This window comes from Cannabis sativa, chromosome 2 (genome assembly GCF_029168945.1).
Source record: "Cannabis sativa cultivar Pink pepper isolate KNU-18-1 chromosome 2, ASM2916894v1, whole genome shotgun sequence".
Classification (NCBI taxonomy): domain Eukaryota; kingdom Viridiplantae; phylum Streptophyta; class Magnoliopsida; order Rosales; family Cannabaceae; genus Cannabis; species Cannabis sativa.
In genome coordinates, this window is record NC_083602.1 from 89201625 (window position 1) to 89221867 (window position 20243).

Sequence of the window (20243 nt, forward strand, 5' to 3'; positions counted from 1 at the left end):
ATAAGTGTTTAGCGTGTCTCTCATCGAATTTTGAACGTTATGGTTTAGGGCCCTGTAAAGCGTCGAGCTGCGTTTCCACTCAGGCTGACCGGCACACTTGAGCACGGAACGAGGTAAGATAGCGTAAGAATATATATATGAATGTATATGCTTGTTTTGGTTGTTTGTACTACTAGCACTAATATGAATTGATTATTAGAGTGTTAGTATAGTGTTGCATATTAATGTGGTTACGGTGTTACCAACACGAGTACCCGGGGTACGTCGTGTTCGTGGTACAACACTTAGTAATTCCCGGGAGTACAGTTAGGACTCTACCAACACGAGTACAGAATTGGTACTTTAGTGCATTTGGTACAGTAGTCGTACTACCCTTAAGAACGTTCTTAACCATTTGGTGAGCTTGATTATTGAGCTCAGGGCGGCTTAATCATAAAGCCGGCATCGCATTATTTTTATATATTTCTTGCATATCTTACTGAGTCTGTTGACTCATCAGTTTGCTACCCTGTGTAGGTAAAGGAAAAGCAAAGCTGGAGGAACAGTGAGATAGAGCTCGGCAGTGATTGTACATATCGCGGCAGTGCAGCCTGGAGGGTTTCAGTCTTTTACTATTTTGGGGTTGCATGTTTGCGAGTTTTAAAAAAAAAATATTATGTACATATTAGTAAAATACTTTTAAATTGTATTTTGTTACTCGGGATCCCGACCTATATGGTTATAAAAATATAAGGGCAATTTTTAGTAATATACCTAAAATGTAACAAAATTAGCAATATAACCTTCGGTCATTAATTGTAGCAAATACTGTTTATGTCCCTACCGAAAACGGAAACTAATATACGTGATTTTAGGAAACCACCGTCTTCTCCGGGTGAAGAAACAACCGACATCAACAGCCCAAATTTCCCTGAAAAAATGGAAAAAAAAGATGAGCAATACACTATTAGTAACTCATATATATACTTTAACCTCACCGGGAAAATAATTGAAGCAATGTACAGAACCTCCATTAGAGCTCTGCAACTCAACAATCAAAGGTCCGATCTTGTGAAAAATCATCAGAAACTCCCGATTCCAGTAATCAAACCAAAAAAAAAGGCAACCGATTGTGAAAACATCCTTGATTTAACACCTACATCTGCAAAAAAAAACACAGCGATCGAGCATGCCAATATCCAAAAAAGTTTCAGATCGATCACCACAATTTTCACAAAAAATTAAGTCGATCGTCACCATAACGTTTCTCTAATCATCAAATACACGATCGAAGCTGTGAAAACTGAAAATTAGTTGATCACACTCTATCAGAACGTCGAATCTTCAGAATCGCCACTGGAAAAACTCAACAACATCTTCGTTCCTCATACAAAGTTTCCTGCAGAAAAAAGCAACAAAACAGCTCCAACAAACACTCAATTTCTCCAAAGAAGCTAAGAAAACAGAGGTAATTTCTCTATAAATTAAAGGATTATCCTAACGTACATTTGTAATTTTTCAACAGAAAAGTTAATATTACATATAAAATACCTCATTATGCACATTCAACTAGACATATTCTATTCCTTTTTCTGAAAATCTTTACATTGTTAATCTCAGACAAATGGAATTGATGACATTGGTGCTTTACTACAATGGTAAAATTGTGGATAAATGCATATACACTGATTATGAAGTCACAGGGATACTATTACCAAAAAGTTTCTCATACAATGACCTACAAACCAAAATTTGTAGTGAGTTAGACTTGAACAACAAGACACTAATCAGTATGGAAATCCAGTTTCAAATACGACCAACTATACCACCAATGAAGATCAAGGATGACAGTGGCTGCAGATTCTATGAGCAAATAAGGAAAAAAAATGATGATGAGGCTGCATACCCATTACTCATTAACTTTTCAGTGTCTTCAGACCCCAACCAAAGTCTGCATACCTCATGCATTCCCCACTCAACTCAAATAGACAGCAATGCTGAACCGTATGTACAAGAAACAGAAGAGTTACCTACAACAGCTCAACTTGCACAAACAATTGCAGAATATATAACAGACCAAGTTGAAAAAGCAACCAACACAAGCTGGGAGAACACATCAAACATAATTACTGATCCAAGGGTTAAAAGCATACAAATTGGACAGCTTTATAAAGACAAAGACACAATGAAACTCGCCATAAGCCTTTATGCCATAAAAATGAATCAACAATACAAGGTAAAAAGGTCATCATCCAAGGACTACAGCCTAATATGTGTTGACAGTAACTGCAAATGGTACTTCCCAGCATCAAAACATGGCAAAACCGACATGTTTAAGGTCAGAAAACTCAATGACACTCATACATGCTCCCTAGAAATCATTTATGAAGACCATCCTCAGGCAACAAGTGACATAATTGCTGATTGCATCAAACGAAGGATCATAAACCCCAAAAGAAACTACAAACCAAATGACATTGTTGAAGACATAGCAGAAGATTATAGTATCTCCATCTCCTACCACAAAGCATGGAGAGCAAAAGAAAAAGCTACTTTCGACGTTAAAGGTAGCCCATATGATTCATACAATGAAATCCCTGGCTTCCTATACATGATTCAAAAATGCAACCCAGGTACATAAATAAACTTATAATAAAATAATTAGTAACAAAACAGTACCTGTTTCATAAATTAACTATATCATAATGTGTAATATTTGTAGGAACAATAACAGATCTTGTACAAGATGATGAGGGGAGATTCAAATACTGTTTCTTTGCATTAGCATCTTCTATCAAAGGCTGGAATCACTGCACACCAATAATAGTTGTGGATGCAACTTTTTTGAAAAATGCATATGGAGGTACTCTTATAGTTGCTAATGCACAAGATGCTGACAGACATATATTTCCACTAGCTTTTGCAATAGTCGATTCAGAAAATGATGCGTCATGGCAATACTTCATGGATAAACTCAAACAAACATATGGGGAACGGGAAGAGCAATGCATAATTTCAGATAGACATGAAAGTATCGCCAAATCAGTGAAAATGATATTTCCCAACTTGATGCATGGGGTATGTTGCTTCCATCTATTCCAAAATATAAAATCAAGATTTAGAAAAGGAGGAGATGAGCTGAGAGATGCATTCTATTGTGCAGCAAAAGCATATAATCTTGCTAATTTTGAAGGATTCATGAAAGAAATAGACACCATAGACAACCGAATTCGTCCTTACTTGACAAATGAAGTTGGCCTCAATAAATGGACAAGGGTTTATAGCACAAACAAGCGTTACTCAACAATGACCTCAATTATATCAGAATCCGTGAATTCAGCCTTGAAAGAAGTAAGAGAGTTACCCATTGGCACACTACTAGAATGTCTACGCTGCTTGGTTCAAAGATGGAGTTGGACAAACAAAAATAGAGCTCTTGCTACACTCACAACACTAGCAAAAGGACCAGAAATGGAACTCAAAGACAAATTAGATCGCAGTAAAAAATTGCAGGTAATATATCTTTTCAACAATTCTTCATTATAACCTGTGAAAAATACTTAACAGTTACATTCCTATAATTTTACAGGTTGAAACATCAAACCATGCCATATATACAGTCAATGAGTTAAAAAGTTCGTACATAGTAGACATTCAAAAAAAGACATGCACATGTCAAAGATTCCAATATGACGAAATGCCATGTTCTCATGCAATGGCAGTAATATCAAAAAGACACTTCAAATGCTACAATTTCTGCTCTTATTTCTACACAAAACAAGCCTTCCTTGCAACATACGAAGAAACTGTGTTTCCAATAGGTGACCGAGACTCATGGGAGTTACCTGATCATATTAGACAAATTGAAGTACTGCCACCAAAGCACAAAAGACCAGCAGGAAGGCCAAGAAAACAACGGTATAAGACCGCAATGGAGAAAGCAACACAGAATCAATGCACACAATGCTTGAAAAGAGGACACAACCGAAGGACTTGCAAGAATGAGCCATTGGAACCATCCGCAAAGAGAAAAAGATACTAAATAGACATTGAATTCCTACAACTACTAAATAAACATGAACAATACGTTCCAATTACTATCTGCAACCAAATTTCTTCTTTTTTCATGTATGTTCTGTTTGAATAATTCAACATCAAATAAAGATTTCCACATGGAAAATTTGAAGATACAATCATTAATCTCATATAAGAAACAGTTACTAATGTGTACCTTAATTATAATTAATCTCATAAAAATACAGTCACTCTTCCTATGCCATACCCAACTGCTAATTATAACTCCTGTACAAAAATAAAAAATAAATAAATAATAGAATCACCTTTTTATAAATAATTCAATAATATCAATCTTTAAAAAAAAATAACCAACATACATACAACAAAACATTATAAACTTCAACAAAAATATCACACTAAAAATCCAAAATATATATCCAACATAATACTTTGCCAATATCCATTATAAGGCAAAAAATAACAACAACAAATCGTACTTAGTCTTAGAAATACAAAAAGGTACTAAAAATATCCAAAAGAGTTATTGTATTGTAACTATTTACAAACAATCCAAAAAAGTTACTATGCATTTTCCAATCTGTCCACTTCTAAACCTAAGCCTTCATTTCTGTCCACTTCTTCCAATCCTCCCTGGAAACTCAGATTCAGACTCGTACCCATTGATCTCCTTCTTCTTAGCATGAACATACAGATCCACAGCAAGCTTGTTTCTAAAGAACTTCACATCTAATGGATTTGGAAGTAAATCAATCGCACCGTGGATAAAAAAACTCAGCATACTTAGCAACAAACAACCCACAATCACTGCAACAAACAAAAAAAAAAACAAATTAAATAAAAATATACAAACTAAAACATAAAAAAAAAAAAAAACATACACTTACTTATCCAATTGCTGAGGCAGATTAGTCACAGTAAACACATCAAGCTTGTCACTGTCTTTCTTCCCTCTAAACCAACCTTTGCTCCGGTCAATATCCTCCCTTCGATTATAAAAGTCCATCAAATGCAAACATATTGGCAACATAACAGCAAGAGGCCTGATATACAATCCTGTCGTCTTGTCACCATCTCTTTTCGACCACATTGAATTATAGACATTGAGACACCTATTCTTTATATCAAAAATAACTAAAACCCAATGTTGATCATCTTTGACATGAACATATATCAAAACATAATCAACAAACAACCATCGAGTATTAGCATACATACAATACCCCTCCATATACTCAATTACCATATTACTCTTAGGCACATAATCAATATTTTTCTTAGACTTCACAAAGTTTTCATACAACTCAACCACCTTGTTGTAAAAATTAAAATCTGTCGTAGTTGCGGAAACAGTAACCCGATGATCATACTTCAGTTTCTTTCTCAAGTAGTAAAATATAACATCCAAATGCTGAAAAAAAAAATTATATAAATTATAGACAACAACAAAAAAAACATACAAACAATAAAAAAAGATACAAAAATATATATAAAAACACTCACAGAGTCAGACAAACATCTCCCAGGCGTCAATAGATCATAAAACCACCATTTATCACTAACAGAATCAATTGAGAAATCCAAAGGTGCATCCAACATGTTCTTTCCCCTAACAAACTTCTTCTTCCTATTAAAAGTAACAGATTAGTGAATAACCATATACAGATAAACATCAAACAAAAAAAGTTGTGTAAAAAAAAACAATACTTATTCTGGTCATTAAAGCCATCAAGAAACCACTCATCAAATGAATCTTGTTGAAGACAATGCAGTGGATCTAGCAACTCAGAATTGAAAGGGTGTAGACCTTTCAAATACTTTGTTTCACCAATCTTAACAGATTTTCCGGACGAATCCCCAAAGTCAATTCTAATAACACCTTGCAAATCCCTTGGGGTACCAGCACTACTCAAATCAATAACTTTGGATTTTTCCTACAATAATATGAAAACCCAAAACAAAAAGTCAAAATAAATTAAAAAATAATTAAAAAATTAATCATACATAAATATATACAAATCATACCATACTCTTCTTCAACTCATAATCATGACAAACAGCATCCACTTTCTCTGATATAATTAACATCTCAGCAGATGTAATACCATCGTCAGTGCTCTCACTATCCCTTTTAGATGCTTCTATAACATTGTCATCCCCAACAATTTTTTTATCTTCCAACAAATCTACAACATTTTCAGACTGGGCCAACAAGGAACCCATAATATCAAAACTTGGACGATCATTACCAACCTGAAAAAGCAACATATTAGTTACTAAATCAACAAAACAAAATACAAAAACATAATAAAACAAAAATAAATAAAAAACAAAACCTTATCCATGCAATCCTCAGCATGTTGATCACCAGCCTGATCGACAACTTCATTAACAACAGCATCTGATATTTGTCTTATTTCCTGAAAAAAGACAGCAAAAAGATACAAATATATAATAAAACCTAAAAACACAAATAATAATATAAAAACACCACCCAAATCATCATCCTATAAACTTATAAACTTATAAACACCTTATAAACTTCAGCACCATCATCTTTAACACCACCTAAATCATCAACAGCTGCACCATTACCCTCACCATCATCCTACAATGACAAACACGTATGAAAAAAATTATAAACAAAATAAAAATTGAAAAGTTATTAGAATGGAAACTAAACATTATATTATATACTAAAATAAAATAAAAAACCAACATAAAAACTCAAAAAGTAACCTATCAGTACCTCATTTTCCACATCAATATCATCAAGTTTCCCAGAATCAGAATTATCATCGTCCCCATCACCACCATCACCACTGTCATCACCGCCATCACCGCCATCACCGCCATCACTTCCATCATCTTCCGCACCACCACTATCATCACTCCCATCACCACCATTTTGATCATCATACCTCTAAAACAAATATTAATAAATAACAAAACATTAAAATAAAAACACACAAAAATTAAAAAATAAAAAAATAATAATAAAGGAAATGAACTTTACCTGACTAGTAACACAATCTTTCAAGCCCTCCAATACATCATTTAAATCTGAAAACTTCTTATCCAAATACAAAACCTAACCCTCTTCAATTTTAGAATCAATGTGAGCCTTCATTTTACTCTCAAATTGAACAAACTTATCATCAATATCCTTCCTCAACTCCTTCAAAGAACTCCCAATCTCAGATTGCTCATTGATAATACGCATCACATAATGTTTAACATCATCAAACATAGGACCCCCAACAGTAACTTTTTCCTTAACACCTGAAAACTCACCCTTGTCTAACTGCCTCTTAGGTACTTTCACACTCTCAAAATCATCATCAGACAATGAAAAATAAGAAAAATTAAATCCAGTAAGATCAAATTTCTCATTCTCCTCAGCAGAAGGAAACACAGGAGTAACTGAAAGCTGAAATACAAACAAAACATAACTCAAAAAACAAATAATGAAAAAAAACACACAAAACAAAACAACATAATAAAAAAAAGCAACCATACCTTAGATGACAAGTAGATTTTCCTCTCTACCTCACTTGAAGTAACTTCTTTCGCACTGGACCACATACACACCCTATATGTTGAAGAAGGGTCAAAAAAACAAATGTTTTGACTTCTAAAAAGAGGAATAACCTCATACAACCAAACTTGGAAGATGAAAGGAAACCCAGCCAATTTGTAAGTTTTACAATTTGAATCACTCCCCTTCTTATCAATTCCTTTTGCCTTAGCAAGAGCTTTCAATTTAGCACCCTTCTTACCTTTCAAACCAAGCCTCAAATAGTACAATGTAGTATCATAAACAACCTTGCCCCATGGGAAACTATCAAACTCACCCGAACCTACCAAATGTAACAACTCAATACTAACATGTTTATCTGGAGGTTTGCTTAACAAGTAGTTAGTAACCAAATACAACACCGCCATCCTAACTGCAAAGTCATCATCTTTAAAAGTACTACTCAGAAAACGCTGCTTAACGGCTCCATGAGTCACCGTCATATCACTAAAGTACTTGTCTACAAACACATCTCCCTTCCCAACATACTTCATCATATCAATATCACCCTTACACAACAAACCACTAATAACAGCAAACTGCCCTAAACCAAAACGAACCCTATCATGACCAAAATCAAACCACATCTCTTTCGAATTTGGTTGATGGACTTCCCTATTCAATGCAGTGTGAAAAATCTGATGCTGCAATTTATAAGACTGAATATCCAATAAATGCCCAAAACAAGTTGCAACAAACATAGCACGCTGCTTCTCAGTCAATTTTGCTCTAATATCTACTAAAACATCATCATTATGAGCCCAGAATATGATTTTACCACAAAATCTTTCCTCTGGCTTCAAGTAAAATTCCCACAACTGCAACATAATCGTGTACCATAAAACCATTAAAAATCACAAAAAAAGCAACACAATAGACACTTACACCGCATAAAACACATGAACAGTTTAAAAGATAATGTCATAATGAACTCTTTTGTTACAACTTAACTAGTTGAGACTACACTCCAGCTTTAACAAAACCTTAAATCCCCCTACTTACTGCCTTAACAGAACAAGCAACCAACCCAAAAAACACAACGGTTCCCATTTTTTCCATATCAAATAAAATTCAGCAAAACTTAAAACACTTACAAATACACTATAAACACTCTACTATACAAAAAGAAACTAAATAGAAACTTTTCAACACAACATATAACAACATACAAAAAAAAAACCTAAAAAGATTCTAAACAAAAAACCTTTAAAAAAAAACAAAAAACAAACATCTCAACCTCCAAACATCAAAACAGACCCTATAAAAAGTCTAAAATAACAAAAAAAAAATGATAACAATAAAAAAAAAAAACAAAACAGTCACTGATCAACTAATAAAAAAAAAAAAACAACACATCTTCACTAAAAAAACACCAAACTAACCTTGGCTTTCGAAGGAATCGCAATACTACTTTCATCCTCAGATTCTAGATCTCCTTCATCAACCTCTGCCACACTCTTCAACTTTAACTTCTTCGATTTACGATCATCAGGAGCAATATCAGGCACACGACTCTTTTTCTTCGCCAAAGAACTCACTGAACTCTTCTTCACACTCTCAGCAACCTTCTCGTTAATTTTCTTACTCTTCTCATTCACAACATCCTTAGACACATGATCGTTACTCTTCTTACTCCTCCTCTCATTCACAACATCACTGCTCACAGAATCATCACTCTTATCATCACCCAAAGACATTTTCCTCACATTGCCTTCCTCATCACCAACATCTTTTCTTTTCGAACCAGACGGTGATGGAGAAATCGAACTTCTCGTAATCGCCATACCACCACATTCAAACTCTTACAGATCACAAAAACGAACCCTAAAAATCAGTTCTATTTCGAAAAACTTAAAGAAGAAGAACAGAAAAAAAAAATAAACAAGAAATGCAGAAACATAAAGAAATCTTACTTGATCAATTCAAAATATATAGAACCTTGAGAAAATAAATCGTCTTAGATCGTGACTGGTTAAGCAAAAAACGTTTTGAAACTGAACAATGAGAGAGAGAGAAGATTAAAGAAAAAGAAGGAAATGATCGTGACTGATTGGGACTAACTGAAAAAGGCAAATCTAGCTATATCCCTATAAACGTGTATTACACGTATCAGATATGGACAAAAACTATAACACATCAAACGGTATACGTGGCATAAAAAATTTGAAAAAAAACGGTATAAAACCGTATTATTTAAAGCGAGGCCAAATCCGTAAATAAGTGCAAAATTAGGTTCCCTGGTGCAAAAACTTCAAGATATAATATATTAAAGTTATCTTTCGTGGTTAGTAAATATAAAATACGGGCGTTACAGTTAATTTGTCAATTCCTTTTTGCCAACACATCAAAAATAGATTTTGTTTTGCTAGCACAATACTAAACTTTTGACAGCACAAAAATATGCTGGCAAAAATGACATTTCTTGTAGTGAGCATCTCTAATCAGGGGCAACACTTAAGTGTACACATCTTCCTAAAATATTATTTTCTTTTATTTTTTTTTCTCATCCACATAAGATTTGATAACTTTTCATACAAAAATTAATCCAATAATTAACAACTTCAAAGTTACCTACTATAGTCCCACATGCCACCCTTTCTTTCTCTCGGCATCTTCATAAACCAAAGAAAAATTAGATTTTCCTTCATCATTTTGCAGCCAATTTAGCTAGGAAAGAATCAAGGGAACCAAGATTCTCTATCCTCAAATCATCCAAGGTAAAACCCTAGCTCTTTTTTTTTTTTTTTTTTTTTTTTTTTTAAGTTTTCTTAAGTTTTAAGCTAGGTGTGAGGAGTGATTTTGAAAGATGGTTGGTGTGTGATTCCAGAGGGTTTAGGGATTGATTTCTAGGGTTAAATATGACTGTTTGGGATTGGTTTGAAGGGAATCAGTTGGCTGTGGCAAGTGTTGAGTTCTTAAACTCAAACTTGGCTCAATAATGGTAATTTTTATTTCGTTGAGTTTCGGGATGTTGTTCCTTGCTGAATTATGTTGTAAATGATCTTATTAGGTGTTATACCAAGTTTGGTAGCATTTGGGATTGATTGGACCAAGTTATGGAGGTTTGAATATTAGAAATTTTGGGTGTCTATTTTAGACGTTTTATATATGGTTATAAATGAGCTCTGCAATATGGTATATAAATTAGAGCCAAAATATGTATTTTATTTTAGGGTATTTTCACCGCATGGTTTGGTAGAAAATCCTAGATTGTTTTGTACGTGTATTAGGCAGTATTTTGGAATAGACACTTATCGGTTTATCACTGTAGTGACATAGGGCTCGGGATTGTCGTGTGTTCTCCACTCCGACGAACTTGAATCTAGATTGAAGGTAAGAAAAGTACAATATTACTACATACATGCCATGTTGGGATATAATTATTAATATTATCATTTATAAGATATGATTATTATCGGTTGTGATACGATTATTATCGTTTATAAGACACCGTCATTACTCTAATTTAAAATCGTTGTTAGATTTCTTACTCATCGATTGTCTTATTAAGCAATGATAGTTACATTTGGTTGCTTAATTAGGCAATGGTAAAAAGATTATCTTATTAGGCAACAATTTAAAAATCACCTCATTAGATAAAGAGGGTTGATAGTTACTTTATTAAGTAACAATATAAGTTTGTATTGCTAACCAGTATAGATACCACTGTTGGTTGTTTTCGATATAGGTGGAATGTCTGTTGATTATAGATTTGAGTATGTGATCATTTGATTCTGATTACTTGAGTTTAATTGATAATATTTGTGTATTGTTATGTTGTGATGTTATGCAATTGATTTTCTTGCTAAGTCTTTGTGATTTACGGGTGCAGGTAAGGGATAGGAAATATTTGGACAACCATGAGTCATGGATCTTCTCCAATAAATTTACATATGAGCTTATTCGGCTAGTGGTGCCGACCAAAATTCATATTTTAAGATGTTCTAAAGTTTAAGTGTTTTTTGACCACTTGAGGGTAGCTCAAGTGGCTGTAATTGGTTTTGATTAATCAATTATAATTCACAAATTAGACTATGTCTATTTGTGAAATTTTCACTAAGTAAGGGCGAAATTGTAAAGAAAGAGTTTATAGGGGCATATTTGTTAATTATGATACTTTGTATGGTTCAATTAATAAATATGATAAATGACAATATTATTTAATAATTATTTATAGTTATTAAAAAAAAAAAGTGTATTTTATTACAATACTATAATATCTTTTGTAATATTCTTTAAAGGGGATTCTCGATCTTAAAAGTATTATACCAAGAAATTTATGTATCAAAATTAGTTAACACTTTTTTAATTAAATAATTAGTTTATTATTATAAACTAATTATAAAAGGGTGGTTCACTTAGGGCGTTACATATTTTATCTCTAATGAAGCTAAAATCTTTGACCTTCCTAGTAGAAAATAGTATTGGATTTCTCAAAAATCTCCTTTGTTTCAGTTCACAAAAGCCCAACATCTGAGGTGAGACATCTCACAAAAGCCCTTTGGGTTTCACCTTAATTGTTTTGTTTTCCCACCTCACAATGTTTGTATCATTCCATAATAATTGGAAAACTTGGGCTGAAAAAATTCAATTGAGCTTTTTAAAGAATTTTTCTTGTATTTATTTTTTGGAATATAATGGTAAAAGTCTAAAATAAACTGTTTTTTTTTTTTCATTTCTATTTACACAAAATAGTTTTTTCTTAAAAAAGTTTTCAAAAAAAGTTTTGGACTAGGTGAGACATCTCTTTTTTTTTTAGATATTTTTCAAAAATGAATTATTTTAATCAATTATTATATAAATATATATTATTTTAATGAATAATTATATAAATATATATATTTTTTTTTGGGTAAATACCATTTTGGACCCTATATTTTGCAAAAGTTACCAATTGGACCCTATATTTTCTAAAATAGTAAAAATAGGATCCTGAACTTAATTTTTAACAACATTTTTTTAATATACCTAACTTGAAGATAATTCCAACACGAACAGATAAAGAAAATGTAAACAGTTTTGTCATAACACCTTTAGATCGGTAATTATTAAATTTTATTTTGACAAAAAATCAATTCAAGGTCCTATTTGCACCATTTTAGAAAATACAAGGTCCATTTTGTCATTTAACAAAACAGATGGTCCAATTAAAAACTTTTTGCAAAACACATAGTCCAAAATAGTATTTACCTATATTTTTTTTGGAAGGAACAATTATTAGATTTTTTTTAAATGGAAAATAAATATTTATTAATCATTAATTTTTGTTACCAAAATTGGTAACAAATTAGTTAACACCCAACCCAAACTGAATGTACAAATAGGATAGAGTAAAAAAGCTCTAACAAAACTATGAGCTACTTTATTTGCTGATCGTTTAACAAAATAAATAAAAATAACTCCAAGTTTAGAAAATAAAGCTTTAGAATCATTGATTACAATACCAAACAAAGAAATTATAGAAATAGAGCTCCGTAAAGCTTTGACAACGCATAAGCAGTTTGTTTCCACACAAACATTCTCTTAGCCTCAATCTTTGATCCAACTAAGAGCTTCTCGAATGTCCATTATCTCAGTTAGTTTCGACTCAATTGTTCCATGTGAAAGCAACGTAAAACCTTTAATAAGCAATTCATTTTCATCTCTAACAACCAATCACAACCCATACTTATGATTCGAATCAAATAAAGCTGCATCAATATTAACTTTTATACTATTTATTTTTGGTAAAATCCATTGTTCCACTCCATTATCCGCTTGGAAACTAGACCATGACAACTTAATAAGAGTTATGAGCACATCTCCATTGATCATGGAAACTTTTTTGCTTTTGCAACTATATTCACTTCATTTTTGCATTCGAAGTGATATTAATTATTAAATTTTTAATAAATATTATGTTTAGTGTGATTTTTTTTTTTTTTTAAAAAAAACATGTTTGTTTCTCTTTTATATTATATTTATAATTACTAAACGATAACCTCACATAAAATTTTAATAATTAGATAAATTCAGTGTGATTTAAAAAAATATATATCAACAAAAGAAATTTATTATATTTTCAAGAGATTTCTATTTTATGACCAAATATTGCTAAGAAAATTATTCGAATTTATTCTTAATTTTTATTACAAACAAACAATTACTCGAATTTAATTCACTTCCCAAATTTGTTTCGAGCGATAATTTCGACCCAAGTATCTTTTTAACCAAAAATTCAAAAAATAAAATATTAATTAATTCCACCAATAAAAAATGCACACGTGTACACCAAACAATATATATATATAATAACAGGCAAACTGCCATGCCACCACTTTCAGAAGACCATATGAGTTTGGTTTGTGTCTCTACCAACCAACGCCATGGACGCCCAACCCTTCGAGTCCGACCTCGATTTCGCCTTACGTCTCCAATTTCAGGAAGCCATAGACGCCTCCATGGCCCCTCAACCCTCCTCTGCACCCGCCGCAGCCCCCAAGCGCAGCCGTACTCACGATCAGATGGTTGCCGGAACGATTACAAGGTTTCCCGATGACAATCGGCGCTATAAATTTGCCAAAACTGTCAAATCTTTCGGCGAAGAATCTTCAACGAGTAGGATTAGGTTTGCGAGTTATAATGATGAGACGAGTGAGAACGAAGATGGTGATGGTGTTGGTGATGGTGTTGGTGTTGGTGTTGGTGTTGGTGTTGGTGTTGGTGTTGGTGTTGGTGTTGGTGTTGGTGTTGGTGTTGGTGATGATGATGGTGATGGTGGGTATAGAGTGTATTTTAAGGGTTTGGTTAGTAAAGAAAAATGTGAGATTCGGAATATGATTATGGCTGGAATTGGAGTTGCTTTGTGTGATCCCAAAGGTAATTTGATTTTCGAGATGAGGAAACCTTTGTTAGGGAATGGTTTTAGTAAGCTTGGGGCGGAAGCTAAGGCTTTGATTGAAGCTCTCAATGCTGCTATTAGTATGAACTTGGAAAGGATCACTCTTTACTGCGACAACTTTACTTTTTATCGATTCGTGAGTTTTTTTTTCTGATAGTTTCTCAATTTTAGTTTTGGATTTTTTACTTGTTGATTTTGAAATTGTTTATAATTGTTTGAATTTTGTTTGGATAAATAGCTTAATTGCACAACAATGGTATATATTTATGTACAAATGACCAAATCCCATCATTTGTAAAAGTTTCTTAATGTTTTTTACTGAATTGGGAATTTTAGGCATTACAGACTTTTAGGGAATCCATTACTTGTGGATAGTGACCCTAATTTTAGGTAGCTGTTGAGGCAATTGTGGTTTTAGCCACTAGGAAGAGTTAAGTTTGAAGATTGTACATTCCTTTGGGAATACATTTTTCTCTTTTTAGGTTCAGTAGCTTATTTACTCTTTTATGTTAAGTCTAGGCATTTTATACTCTCCAATTATGTTTTCTTGTACTTTTACCATTTATCAAGAATTTTGATAATGATCAAAAGAAAATGCAATTCATAAAATTGTATCTTATATATCATTAGATCAAAATTTGTTTTTTTAGATGATGACATGTTGAGTTTATTTCATGTTTGTAGGTTTCTGGTAGATGGCCTGTAAGGCAGCGCAAGATGAAAGACCTAATGAATCAGGTGAAAACCCTTCAAGGAAAGTTTGCCTATTGCAATTCGAAGTATGTCCTGCGTAGTGACATTAAGCATGCTTTTAAACTTGCAAAGGATGCCATTGAATCTAACTGTCGGTTAACTTTGTACGAGACTTGTGTTATTTGTATGGAGGATACAGATGTAAATCAGATGTTTTCAGTTAAGAATTGCTTACACAGATACTGCTTTTCATGTATGAAACAACATGTTGAAGTGAAGTTGCGCGAAGCCCAAATGCCTAAATGTCCTCATCTGGGCTGCAAAACTGAAATCGATAGTGAAAGCTGCGAAGATTTCTTGACACCTGAACTTTTTGAGCTTTTGCGTCAGCACATAAAAGAAGCAGCAACTCCTGTTACAGAGAGAGTATATTGTCCTAATAAATGGTGCTCATTTTTAATGACGAAAAGTGAAGTTTTCGATCTTGCAAAGAAAGAACGCATTCATCTATCGGGAGCTAGGAAGTGCTTGAAATGCAGCAGCCTCTTCTGCATTAACTGCAGAGTTCTTTGGCATCATAATTTGACTTGCTCTGATTACAAAAGTAAGAAATATAATTCAAGCAATGAGGATGCAAAGCTTAAGGACCTCGCATCAAAGAATCTTTGGCGCCAGTGTAGCAAGTGTAACCACATGGTTGAACTTTTTCATGGATGCCATCACATCACTTGCAGGTATATATGACTCTATCTAGTGCTTTGGATAATTTTATCTATAGTTTTTAAACTTACCTTGTATTAGAATCAAATCAAAAGGGAAATTTGATTAAATATGCTTCTATTAGATTAAAATTAATTACCTAAACTAAAGTTAAAATATATAGGTTTTGTGTGCCAACTTTTCCATATAGTTTCAAATTACCCCTCTCATTTCAAAAAGCCCACTCTCAGCTCTTTCCCTCTCATCCAATCAACCACCACAAACTACCCCAAAATTCACCAATCACACCACCGCCCACGACCCTCGCTCTCTCTGGTTCTCTCTAGTGCGTGACCGACGACCCACAACCTCCACTGTCGAACGGACAGATAAACGGTTTGTGGTTTCTTTTTGTATTTTTTGTTTAAAAATCAAGTTTTGGTGAAATTCGCTTTTTTTGTGATTTTTTGTTATATGATTCGATAGGGTATGATGATGAGTACCTAAAGGTTAGGGATGAAGGTTCGATAGTGGTACGATGGTTGATAAAGCACGATGTGGTCCGATAGTAGTTCGATAGGTGCTTAAAATTTATGCCATAGAAGAAAGAGAGAGTGGGTGAAGTTTTTGATATAAAAGGGATAATTTAGAAATATATGAAAAATAGACTCACATTGCCAATATTGATTTAATATTAATTTAGGTCATATTTTATCAAATTTCCCAATCAAAAACATATGTGCATTGCAGTTATATCCACTGATTAAACTTCATTATGATATTTTTAGTGTTATTTATAAATTCTCATCATGTTTCTTTCATCACTATGGCAGATGTGGCTATGAGTTTTGTTACAAGTGTGGAGCCGAGTGGAAGAACAGGAGAGCAACTTGTTCATGCCCACTTTTTGAAGAGAATCATCTTTTGTATCGGGGTTATATACACGAAGATGAATTTGAGGAAGATGATTTTGAGGAAGGTGATTTTGAGGAAGATGATATTGATTTTGAGGATGAAGAGGATGAAGGCTTCTATGGCTTTGATCTTAATTTTAACTAATTAAAATCATTGACTTGGGTTCTTGATGAAATAGTTATTGCCTTGTAAATAACCATCCACTACAACAAGTAAACTTCATCTTTTTTTACCTTGTTTTCTTGACAATAGTAAACTATATCTCTCAAGCAATGAGATGAAACTAGGGATGAGCTTACCCAAAGAAATTACTATCTAGGGCCATTTTGGTAGGGAATGGGAATGTGGAGAAGCTAAAATGGCTTTTTTGAGATTTAATTTATTTTTACTGTTTTAAATAGGCTTTTCTTCATCATTCAAAAGAAAAAAAAAAGTAGATTGTGAATGAGAACAAATCACACTACATTATTGGTGTCATTTAGTATTTCTCGTTTTCAAATAGAAGTCATTTCACAAAACTAGTGAAAAAGTCATTCTAATATTTTAAAATGCAACTAAAAAAAAATTGAATGAAAATTAATTTCTTTCCATCATACTTTATTGTCACCAAACCAACTAAAGGCAACCATTGGTGTTATAAATAAGAATACTTGTAATGAAAATTCTTATTTAATGATATTTGTAGTAGGTAAAAAATGCATGTTTCTTACAGCAGCTCTAAGGAGACTGCATATATGTTAAATGTCGTGCATGTGCCTTCCAACGAAGCTGTATTTCTTGCAGCATTACCGTGCACTGTAGTCACTGCATAATTTTTTTATATATAATTTAATTAATATTTATATATATGGGTGACTATTCAATGGTTACATTTTTATTGTAACCATATGGTTACATTTTTCTTTGACCTGTAATAGCAGGTTACCAAGACTTTCTTTTTTTAGAATTTATTAATTATAATTAACTATTTTCTTAAAATAATTAATTAAATAGTAGACATTCCTTTTTTAGAATTAATTGATTATAATTAACTATTTTCTTAAAATAATTAATTAAATATTCAACAAGACCTCTTTTAGCAATTAATATTTATATTTAAATCCTTACTTGAATTATTTTAATAATTAAGCCATTTAATTATAATATTTACAATAAAATTTATTTTTTTTACAAAAATTAAACTTCTTTTAACACAAATTAAAATGCTCTTCTTATAATAAAATTTCAAATAATTAATTATTTTTAAATGATATTTAATTATTTTGTTACAATTATATGAACTAAGTATGAGGCCTCAAGCTAATCAATCGATAACAAGTGCAGGCATTTTTTTTTCTAAAAAACCCTTTAACTTATTTCATTTTTTACTTTTTAAATATTTAAATAAAAAAATAAATAATTAAGTGAAATAATTTAAAATTAAGATTACAAGTATAATAAAATTTAAATTATGAAATTATATGTGTATAATTTTAAATTATAAAAAGCTTTGCTATAAAATTTTAAATAATTTAAGTATAAAAAAATTAAATTGCTAAAAGATCCTTATATAGTAATAAGTTGCAAAAAATTAATTAATAATTATAATTAATTTAATTCTAAAATATAATTAATCTTAATTAAAGTTTAATAAGGAAATAAATGATTAGGTTACTTTCAGGTTACAAGTTATTTATTATTTATTTTTATTTAATTTTCAAATTAATCACAACCATTTAATAGTAATCCAATGGCTTAAAAAAATGTAACCATGATGGTTACAATAAAAATGTAACCATTGAAACCTCTTCCTTATATATATTTATATTTAGATTATTGTATTTGTAAAATCAAGAATTCATTTTTAGAAAATTTTACAATGCACATTTTTAAAAGTGATGTACGAATCTACTCCTATTTGTTTCGGCACCTGACAGAGTTTTTTAGTCTATTTTTTTTATATAGTAGTGTATATTATAGTTATTTAAGATCATTCTGTAAAATTTAGAAAAATTTAATACGCCGAAAAATAATGCACTTCTTTAAAAGTGGCGCACTGATATACTCCTATATGTTTCGGCATTCGAGAGATTTGTTTAGTATTTTTTTATGGTCATATACATTATAATTATTTAATAAATCCTGCTAAATTTTGAAAATTTTTAAAAATTTTAGGCCAGAACCCAATCATCCTCGACAACCGAGTCGATGGCCTCCAAATCGACCAGTAGTGCGGATGTTGAAAACTTGGCTAGACCCAATCATCTTCTCTCTCTCTTGCATTGTAGGTGGATGGCTTTCGAAGCTTCCTTCGTCGTCGGCGATGGAGAGTACATATTAGTGTTTGGTATTTAAAGCTCTATTTTTTTTTTTTTTTCATTTTTCCCTCAAATTTAAAATTTCTACTGATGAGATCTGGGCAAGAAAAGAATGGGCTCAGGTTTTGGGCGGGGTTCTATTGGTGATAATGGTGGCTAGTGTAATGGTGGTGGTGTGGTGGTTGTGGCCCAATTGGTGTCGTGGTTGTGGCTGTAGTCAACTCAAGGAAGAAGAAGAAAAACAATAAGAGAAGAAAAAAAAAAAGGAAAGGGAAGAAAAAAAAGAAAAAAAAAAAGAGGAAAGGAAAAAAAAATATTTTTAATTTTTAAATATTTATAATAATTTTTTGAAAATATTTTTTTCTGATTTTTTTAATTTTTTAAATATTTATAATTATTTTTTAAAATTAATATTACGTGGACCACTAAAAATTTGCCACGTGTATAAGTGTGTACACGTGGACAATCCACTGTGGCACTTAACTATAATTTTTGGACGGAGGGGTACAGAGCAAAACGAAATGGGTGTTCAGTAAGTTTTGCCAACAAAATTTTGGTTTTTGTGGTTAACTGTTACAAAACGTAAAGTTCAAGTAGTTTAACCGTCAATATCCCTACTTAATAAGGGGTATAAGGGTAGTTTTGTCTCTGTCAGCGAATAAGAAGCATACTTTCACAATTTCAATATAAAAATCGTTCATTGTATTACTCATGGTTTTTGGTATACTTCATATCGTAATTTAAGATAATTTAAGAGTGGGATATGTCTTCTGAATTGTGTTCTATATTGTAATGGAAGACTTTTCTATATAATGAAAGTTAACTTTTTATTTATTTTTTTTTAAAAAATGAGCATTGCTATAAGGCACAAGAGGTAGTGCCTTGTATTTTACTATGAGCATTGTTATTTAGCACGTTAAGTTATTTAACACGACATTGATATTACACCTTACAATTAGTTAGGATTTTTTGTACTATTTATTATAAATTAAAATGTGTGGGACTTGATATTAAAATGCACTAATAACAGGATATCACGTGTTGTACAATTCTTTTTCCTAAGAGTATCTCCAAACATACTCTCTAAATACACTTCTCAGCTAAAATAAAGAGTGGGAATTAAAAAAATTACCTACTATAAAAAAATAATTCTCTATAATAGAGAATA

At 31.9% G+C, this 20243-nt stretch overlaps 4 protein-coding genes across 4 annotated transcripts; 2 read left to right on the plus strand and 2 right to left on the minus strand.

Moving 5' to 3' along the window:
* The first annotated feature begins 1964 nt into the window (after positions 1-1964).
* Positions 1965-4023, plus strand: LOC115720511 (uncharacterized). Its single transcript, XM_061110982.1, has 3 exons — positions 1965-2612; positions 2702-3492; positions 3569-4023. Exons 1-3 carry the CDS (start codon positions 2165-2167, stop codon positions 4019-4021), a joined length of 1692 nt encoding a protein of 563 aa, XP_060966965.1. The 5' UTR covers positions 1965-2164; the 3' UTR covers positions 4022-4023.
* A 238-nt stretch (positions 4024-4261) lies between these two features.
* On the minus strand, positions 4262-7099 carry LOC115720512 (uncharacterized). The gene is made up of 7 exons (XM_061110984.1): positions 7031-7099; positions 6764-6937; positions 6548-6622; positions 6351-6434; positions 6040-6267; positions 4902-5948; positions 4262-4821 (listed from the first exon to the last, which is right to left on the minus strand). Exons 4-6 carry the CDS (start codon positions 6357-6359, stop codon positions 5544-5546), a joined length of 642 nt encoding a protein of 213 aa, XP_060966967.1. The 5' UTR covers positions 6360-6434; positions 6548-6622; positions 6764-6937; positions 7031-7099; the 3' UTR covers positions 4262-4821; positions 4902-5543.
* On the minus strand, positions 6853-10292 carry LOC133035161 (uncharacterized). The gene is made up of 3 exons (XM_061110983.1): positions 8974-10292; positions 7534-8409; positions 6853-7444 (listed from the first exon to the last, which is right to left on the minus strand). The coding sequence occupies exons 1-3, from the start codon at positions 9373-9375 to the stop codon at positions 7106-7108; spliced, it is 1617 nt and encodes a 538-aa protein (XP_060966966.1). The 5' UTR covers positions 9376-10292; the 3' UTR covers positions 6853-7105.
* Positions 10293-13891: 3599 nt separating this feature from the next.
* On the plus strand, positions 13892-17371 carry LOC115721325 (E3 ubiquitin-protein ligase RSL1). Its single transcript, XM_030650595.2, has 3 exons — positions 13892-14607; positions 15156-15898; positions 16697-17371. The coding sequence occupies exons 1-3, from the start codon at positions 13957-13959 to the stop codon at positions 16920-16922; spliced, it is 1620 nt and encodes a 539-aa protein (XP_030506455.2). The 5' UTR covers positions 13892-13956; the 3' UTR covers positions 16923-17371.
* The last annotated feature ends 2872 nt before the right edge of the window (positions 17372-20243 follow it).

What these genes read in the sequence shown, in the direction of transcription:
- LOC133035161 (XM_061110983.1), bottom strand. Translation starts at nt 9,375, where the DNA reads ATGGCGATTACGAGAAGTTCGATTTCTCCATCACCGTCTGGTTCGAAA. An exon ending in CGATTCCTTCGAAAGCCAAG is followed by an intron (nt 8,410 to 8,973) that starts GTTAGTTTGGTG and finishes ATTATGTTGCAG; the next exon opens with TTGTGGGAATTTTACTTGAA. An exon ending in AAATCTACTTGTCATCTAAG is followed by an intron (nt 7,445 to 7,533) that starts GTATGGTTGCTT and finishes TTTGTATTTCAG; the next exon opens with CTTTCAGTTACTCCTGTGTT.
- LOC115720512 (XM_061110984.1), bottom strand. An exon ending in ATGAGTTGAAGAAGAGTATG is followed by an intron (nt 5,949 to 6,039) that starts GTATGATTTGTA and finishes ATATTATTGTAG; the next exon opens with GAAAAATCCAAAGTTATTGA.
- LOC115721325 (XM_030650595.2), top strand. Translation starts at nt 13,957, where the DNA reads ATGGACGCCCAACCCTTCGAGTCCGACCTCGATTTCGCCTTACGTCTC. An exon ending in ACTTTACTTTTTATCGATTC is followed by an intron (nt 14,608 to 15,155) that starts GTGAGTTTTTTT and finishes TCATGTTTGTAG; the next exon opens with GTTTCTGGTAGATGGCCTGT. An exon ending in TGCCATCACATCACTTGCAG is followed by an intron (nt 15,899 to 16,696) that starts GTATATATGACT and finishes TCACTATGGCAG; the next exon opens with ATGTGGCTATGAGTTTTGTT.
- LOC115720511 (XM_061110982.1), top strand. Translation starts at nt 2,165, where the DNA reads ATGAAACTCGCCATAAGCCTTTATGCCATAAAAATGAATCAACAATAC. An exon ending in GATTCAAAAATGCAACCCAG is followed by an intron (nt 2,613 to 2,701) that starts GTACATAAATAA and finishes TAATATTTGTAG; the next exon opens with GAACAATAACAGATCTTGTA. An exon ending in ATCGCAGTAAAAAATTGCAG is followed by an intron (nt 3,493 to 3,568) that starts GTAATATATCTT and finishes ATAATTTTACAG; the next exon opens with GTTGAAACATCAAACCATGC.